Below are 7720 nucleotides of genomic sequence, written 5' to 3'. Positions count from 1 at the left end.
AGCAAACACATGCTGATTTCTTAACCTATATGTGAGAAATGCCAACGAGAGTAAGTGCTTAATAACGGAGAAAACAAGACTTCTTCTTCAAGACTTGCTATAACGGCAGCTCTGAGGACGGCGGCTTAGTTTGGTAGGAATTGGCATTGGGTTTCCCCTAACGAAGATGGCCGGCCGGGCTTCAGCGGATCCGGGAGATTGCCCAGCAGGCTGTGCGCTCCCCGGAAGGTCGCGGGCTGTGTACAGTATGGCGGAGGCTGGAGCCGAGTGTGCAGGAAGGAGGAAGTGTCATTCATGATAGGAGAGCCGGGGTGTGTGTGGCCAGCGGGGGTCGGTGAGCGGGTCCCCGGCATCCCGTGTGCTAGAAGGAGGGAGCCGGGGCGCCCAGCAATGTGCTGACTGACTGCGACACGTCCGCCCGGCGCCATGTCCTTCTTCCGCAGGAAAGGTAAGCGGGACCCCCATCCCCGGGGACCGGGGCACTGCCCTGGAGGACCTGTCCCCGGTCTACTCCTTCTATATAGGTGTGGGCCCTACTCCTGTCACCACATCCTGGGGGGTGTCACCACAGCACCCCCCCCCTCCCCCATCCCAGCCTTCTCACCATGGCACACATATTAATTCAACTCCAAGTACTTCTATCTATATTCCTCAATAGTCACCATGGATATAAAATAATCACACTTATTTTTTATTTATTATTTTTTATATTTGTTGTTTTTTATTTGCTAATTTTTTATTTATTTTTTTTATGATCAACTCCAGGAATCTTTTATATACAAACATTCTCCAATAGTCACCATGGATAAAACATTAATAATAATCACGCTTATTTTTTTATTTATTATTTTCTGTATTTGTTGTTTTTTATTTGCTAATTTTTTTATTTATTTTTTTATTATTTAACTCTAGGAATCTTTTATATGCAAACATTCTTCAATATCTACCATGGATAAAACATTAATAATCACGCTTATTTTTTTATTATTTTCTATATTTGTTGTTTTTTATTTGCTCATTTTTTATTTATTTTTTTATGATCAACTCCAGGAATCTTTTATATGCAAACATTCTTCAATAGTCACCATGGATAAAACATTAATAATAATCACGCTTATTTTTTTATTTATTATTTTCTGTATTTGTTGTTTTTTATTTGATAATTTTTTATTTATTTTTTTATTATTTAACTCTAGGAATCTTTTATATGCAAACATTCTTCAATAGTCACCATGGATAAAACAATAATAATCACGCTTATTTTTTTATTTATTATTTTCTATATTTGTTTTTTATTTGCTAATTTTTTTTTTTTTTATGATCAACTCTAGGAATCTTTTGTATACAAACAATCTTTAATAGTCACCATGGATAAAACATTAATAATAATAATAATAATAATAATAATCACGCTTATTTTTTTATTTATTATTTTCTATATTTGTTGTTTTTTATTTGCTAATTATTTATTTATTTTTTTATTATTTAACTCCAGGAATCTTTTATATGCGAACAATCTTCAATAGTCACCATGGATAAAACATTTAATAATAATCACGCTTATTTTTTTTATTTATTATTTTTTATATTTTTTTGTATTTGTTTTTTTTTTTTTTTTTTTTTTTGCTAGTTTTATTTATTTTATATATATTTTTTTTATGATAAACTCCAGGTCCCTTTATATACAAATCTATTCCTCTGTAGTCACCGGGGAAATAAAATCAGGTTGGGGTCACACATATGTGATGTGGGTACCAGTGTGGGTTCTTGCATCGCATGTCTCTCGCAGGCAGTTCATACTGCCCTACGCCAACCTCTGCGGGTGTCAATACAAAGGTAAAAAGGTGAAATGGTGCAGGAATCGGATTGCAAACGGGTCAACACCCATTGCGATCCGATAACAATGCCGACCGAAAAAATGGTCCTGTTCCATTTTGGCCTCAATGCAATGCGAATTCAGCCATAAACATTGCATCGCACAGACATCGCATGTGATCTGAACAGCAATGCGGTGCGAATCACATGTGTTGTCTTTTTGTATGTGTGTGATTCTTGCGCTGTCTTGGGAGATTTCTATGTAATCCTACCCTTAATGCTGCTTGTATTGTTACTGGTCACCACACAGTTAAATCAAGATTTTATGGGGGGGGGGGGGGGGGGGAGTACCGCGCTTCAGGGGTTATTATTGTAATGTAGTGTCTAATCTTGTAAATATATGTATAAATATCAAAAAAAGTGCAAATATCTTCAATCGATGTGTCTAAATAAATTGATTAACCACTTTACCACCGGAGGATTTTGCTGTCTTACGTCTGGGCCACTTTTTGCGATTTGGCACTGTGCGACTTTAACTGACAATTGCGCGGTCATGCAACGCCGTATCCAAACGAAATTTATGTCCTTTTTTTCCTACAAACAGAGCTTTCTTTTGGTGGTATTTGATCCCCTGTGCGATTTTTACTTTTTGCGCTATAAACAAAAAAAGAGCGACAATTTTGAAAAAATAATATTTTTCACATATTTTTTATATGAAATCCCCCCCCCCCCCAAAAAAAAATCTAAAAATCAAAATTTTTTATCATTTTAGGCCAATTTGTTTTCTGCTACATATTTTTGGTAAAAAAAATCGCAATAAGCCTATTTTGATTGGTTTGCGCAAAAGTTATTGCTTTTACTAACTAAGGGAAAGATTTCTGTTGTTTTTGGTGTTTTTTTTTTTTTTAATGAGTAATGGTGGCGATCTGCATTTTTTTTTTTTTTTTTTGCGGGACTGCGACATTGGGGCGGACAGATCGGACCCCTGACTGACATTTTTGACACTTTTGGGGGTACCAGTGACATTACTACAGTAATCAGAGCTATAAATATGCACTGTTACTGTAAAAATGACACTGGCAGGGGAGGGGTTAATTTTATTGGTGATCAAGGGGTTAATGTATGCCTCGTGCTTACTGACGTGTGTGGGGGAAGGTGACTGTGTGACACAGGGACAGATCGCAGGTTCAGCTATGCTAAATCCTGCAATCTGACCCTGCCTGTCACTTAGGAGATCCGCCCGCTTGTGTTTACACAAGCATGCGGATCTCCACACTTGATTTCCAGACGAGCGGGGAAGAGCAGCGGCGATCGCCGCCGCTCCTCCCCTGGCCCGACTCCCGCTGTGACTGAATACATCGGGAGCGAGCCTCCGCCGAGAGAGGGGAATGTCTGGCGCCGTAGGTCTACGTCGCCAGACGTTATCGAGCCACTTTGCCGCAGTAGAGCTCTAGTGAGCAGCGGCAAAGTGGTTAAAATAGTGTAAAATAAATATGTGCCGGTTCACACTAATGCGGCACGACTTCGGGGGCGACCTGTGAAGTTGCGTGCACCGCGACTTCCACGGACTTCATATAATGAATGTCTATGCAAGTCGCTCCAGGTCGCCCAGAAGTAGTACAGGAACCTTTTTCTAAGTCGGAGCGACTTGTGTCGCTCCTATTAGAACGGTTCCTGTAGCACACAATGGACCGCGACTTGTCGGGCTGACCAGTCGACTGACAATTTGCGGTAGTGTGAATGGACACTTATAGATATTCAATTATATGAAAAAAAAAATATATATAAATATATGTTAATAGATACTTCAATAAACTAATTAAACACATTAATATTATGAAACTCAATCTAAGTCATGTGGATATTCAATAATGGGATGTCATACAGAATAATAAATCAATACGTATGTACATATATTCCTTAGATAAATATAAAGTGCTTGTGGTAAATGTGTGATATAAACAATTAATATAAGGTGACGAGTGATCAATAAAGTGCAACGTGCCAACTAATAAAATGTCCAACTCCTACTGCCATACAATAATTCTGTGGGATCACTCACAAACCAATAATCAAATAATTCGTAATTGTGCTTAAGTGTCCAAAAACAATATTCAAGCTTCCTCTTCTGCGCGTCAAAATAAACTTTCTTGCACCTTTTCACCTTGTGAAAAAACATTGCTTTTCAGTGCTCATCACTTATAGGTGTGCTACCTGCTCACCTTAATGTTGTAGGGAATGCGCTTTTTAGTATATTGAGAAGCCAGATCATCTATCCTCTCCTCTCATATCTCTGCTCAGTCAAGTATGGGGGATGTCAGTATAATTCCTCCTTTCCAGGGTATTGCTTCCTTATACTCCAATGCCTCCTCGTATCTCAAACAAATGGGGCCAACATAGTGTAGTAGTATCAAGTATTTATTTTAAAGAAAAAATTTAGCAACTCACAGTTAAAATCTCTACAATCAGCTTGTATGCCGCGGGACTTCTCTCTGTGTCCCGTAACATCACTACCGTTGCTGTCTGCCCTACGTGTTACATCACGCTACCACGTGACTTCTTCAGGGGTGTCTGACAGGGCAGTAGTGTGCACCCAGCCTCACTGCACAAACCCAGGTTATTGCTTTTTAAAAGTAGCAGTGTTCTGCATATATCCTGCGTGGTGAACAGCGCCATGGGAGGGACTCAGCAAACCCCGCCCACTACATAAAAATTACCAGAGGGGGCGGAGATGAGACCAGAGCGCTGAAGTGACCAGTCATTATTACAGGAGGCAAACAGGGAGATTTATTACAACTGAAGTACTAAGAATCTGGTGCAGCTGTGCATGGTAGCCAATCGGCTTCTAAAGCCCTGTACACACGATCAGATTATCGAAAGATCTGTCGTCCATTTTTTGTGTCTGATGTGGAAAGTAAAGAGGTTACTTTCATACGAATTTTCCCGTATGACAGAATTCTACTTAAGAAGTGATGTCATGTGCTGGATTGCTTTGTATGTGTTCTTTCCTCTCTGAGCATGCCTTGTCTTGCTCTTAAGATTTTTCCGTCAAACTGTACTAATGAGACGAAAATCGGACGTTGTGTTGACGGACGATAAAAATTTTATAGCCTGCATATCAGGATTTTTTCGGCTGAAAAGTTGGAGTCGGCTGTCGAAAGCACCATACTAACAATCCGAAAATCGACAGATTGGTTGTCAGACGAAATTTCCCTTCAGATTTTCTTATCGTGTGTACGGGCCTTTACTTCTGTTTGTTCAAAAAAGGTTTGACAATTTAAACCTGGAAGCTGATTGGTTTCTATGCAGAGCTGCAGCAGATTTTGCACTCCCAGTTTTAGTAAATCAGCCCCATAGTGTTCACATGGGATGACTGCACAGATTTGGGAGGAATACACAAAGCACATTGAGATTCAAGAAGATTACACATGGTGGATGGATTGAGAGAATATTTGCTGATTACAAAGGTCAGCTTTAAAGTGGAACTTCAACTGAAGGCTCGGATCACAGATACACTGTGTGGGAAATGCAGCAAATCCTGTGCGTTTCCCGCACCACATTGTAATCGCACAGCATTCTTTCCAACCGCAACGTTTGTCAATGTTATTGACACCCAAAACGGATCGTAAAATGCAGTGTGATTGACGGAATCGGATCGCATTTTCACACCCATGCGATCTGATTCCAGTGCGGGGGAATAAAAGCGTCTTGCACCTTTATGTGGATGCGGTGCGATTTGAGCCATACTAATGAATGCAATGTGCCGCACTGAATATACATTATATTACCAGACGTATCGGGACACCTGCCTTTTCATGCACATCAACTTTAATGGTGTCCCAGTCTTAGTCCGTAGGGTTCAATATTGAGTTGGCCCACCCTTTGCAGCTATAACAGCTTCAACTCTTCTGGGAAGGCTGTCCACAAGGTTTAGGGGTGTGTCTATGGGAATGTTTGACCTTTGTTCTAGAAGAGCATTTGTAAGGTCAGGCACTGATGTTGGAGAGAAGGCCTGGCTCGCAGTCTGCACTCTAATTCATCCCAAAGGTGTTCTATCGGGTTGAGTTCAGGACTCTGTGCAGGCCAGCCAAGTTCTTCCATCCCAAACTCACTCATCCATGTCTTTATGGACCTTGCTTTGTGCACTGGTGCACAGTGATGTTGGGAGCATAAAATTGTACAAGATGTCTTGGTATGCGGACGCCTTAAGAGTTTCCTTCTCTGGAACTAAGGGGCCAAGCCCAACCGCTGAAGAAACACCGAGCACCATAACCCCCCTCCACCAAATGATTTGGACCGGTGCACAAAGCAAGATCCATTAAGACATGGATGAGCGAGTTTGAGGTGGAGGAACTTGACTGGCCTGCACTCAACCCAACAGAACACCTTTGGGCTGAATAAGAGCGCAAATTGAGAGCCAGGCCTTCTCTCCAACATCAGTGCTTGGCCTCACAAATGCGCTTCTGGTAGAATCCATTCCCATAGACACACTCCTAAACCTTGTGGACAGCCTTCCCCGAAGAGTTGAAGCTATTATAGCTGCAAATGGTGGGCAAACTCAATATTGAAGCCTACGGAATAACACTGGGATGCCATTAAAGTCCATGTGTGTGTAAAGGCAGGCGTCCCAATACTTGTGGTAATATAGAATATGTGAACCGAGCCTAAAGAGATAAAGAGAAGTCCAGCTCATCATCATGCTCCTTTTTTTTTTTTTTTTTTAGGGAGTGGGTACTCATTTCTGGCAGGTACCCGCTGCCACATCTGCTTGAAGCGCCTAGGCTATCCCAGCAAACGTTCTAAAACTTGCCATCTCCCACCCTACAGCCACACAAATACACTCTTCTTGTACACATGTGGGGGTGGGGAATGCCCCCTAAGATTGGCATTGTGCAGTGACAGTTTCCTGCTGGGTTCTGACTAGAATCTGAATACGCCTGAGCTCAGTTGTCCTCCAAACTCCTCTCTTACCTAAACTCCAGACTCTTGCCTTTTATTTTGTGCTCCAATAATCTGCCGGCTGCTTTATCCCCCTCCCTGCAGCTCACACAATAAGTGACCCATCCCGCAGCTCATTGGAGTACAAGAAAACATGGTTCAGGTTAAGGATGAGTTAGGAGGATACTGGATATTATCTCTACTTCTCATATACCACATCATGCATCCCACGAGGCCTCAGGGTACTCTACTGCACGTGTCATTGCATGTCATCCAGGGCTGGCTGTATCTTACTGGTTCTTTCACAAATAATGTCATGCCATGGTACATACATCATCAGGGGGTCATCTGCGAGAACCAGGAAGAGACGGTCATCCCCCTGATAATGTAGGAGAGAAAGATGGTGGCAATGGGACCTGGCATCCAGCAGCAAGTACTGCAGAGCAACACTGGATTTGCTGAGTGTTTTATGAGGGAGAACCCAGTGAAAAGGGTAAAAGGGGATATAATAAAAGGGGGGGGGGGGGGGGGAGAGGTTCCTCTTTAAATCAGAAGATGTCAGGTAAAGATGACAGCAATGAAGATAAAACAAGAACACTGGGAAGTAGATTCTGAAGCGGTATTTACTAAAGTCCCATAGCCACATAAAAAGTTTCACCGCTGTTTCCAGAGCACGTGGACTGATCTTCCTGATATGGGCCTTCAATCCTGGGTAAGAATCTACTTCTTGGTGTACTGGTTTCCTTTTCAGTGCTGGACTCTGTGTGGTACCTACAAGTCATGCATCCACCCTTCATTAGGGTTACCTATGAAAGTCTGTGCGGTATGGCTTGATGAATTGTTACAGCTCAACTGTGGGATAAGCAAATATTGTATCTATAGATTTATAATTTGTAATCTTACCTGAGTCTTGGTGTCCTTTGTGTATTTCTTCCAGATCTGTGTAGTAACCCAGTGTGAAGGAGCT

The 7720-nt window shown here is 41.6% G+C and overlaps 1 protein-coding gene across 1 annotated transcript in view; it reads left to right on the top strand.

The window, feature by feature from the left end:
- Positions 1-229: 229 nt before the first annotated feature.
- The window catches only part of AKAP10 (A-kinase anchoring protein 10), a 129139-nt gene continuing 121648 nt past the window's right edge, over positions 230-7720 (top strand). Inside the window, exon 1 of the mRNA XM_082247302.1 lies at positions 230-448. Coding sequence (XP_082103428.1) covers positions 427-448 — 22 coding nt within the window. The 5' untranslated portion in view covers positions 230-426. The remainder of the gene's footprint in view (positions 449-7720) is intronic.

Source organism: Pelophylax lessonae (assembly GCF_965119305.1).
Source record: "Pelophylax lessonae genome assembly, chromosome: 2".
Taxonomy (NCBI): Eukaryota; Metazoa; Chordata; class Amphibia; order Anura; family Ranidae; genus Pelophylax; species Pelophylax lessonae.
Note: the sequence above shows the minus strand (reverse complement) of the source record. Positions and strands in the feature narration are given on the sequence as shown.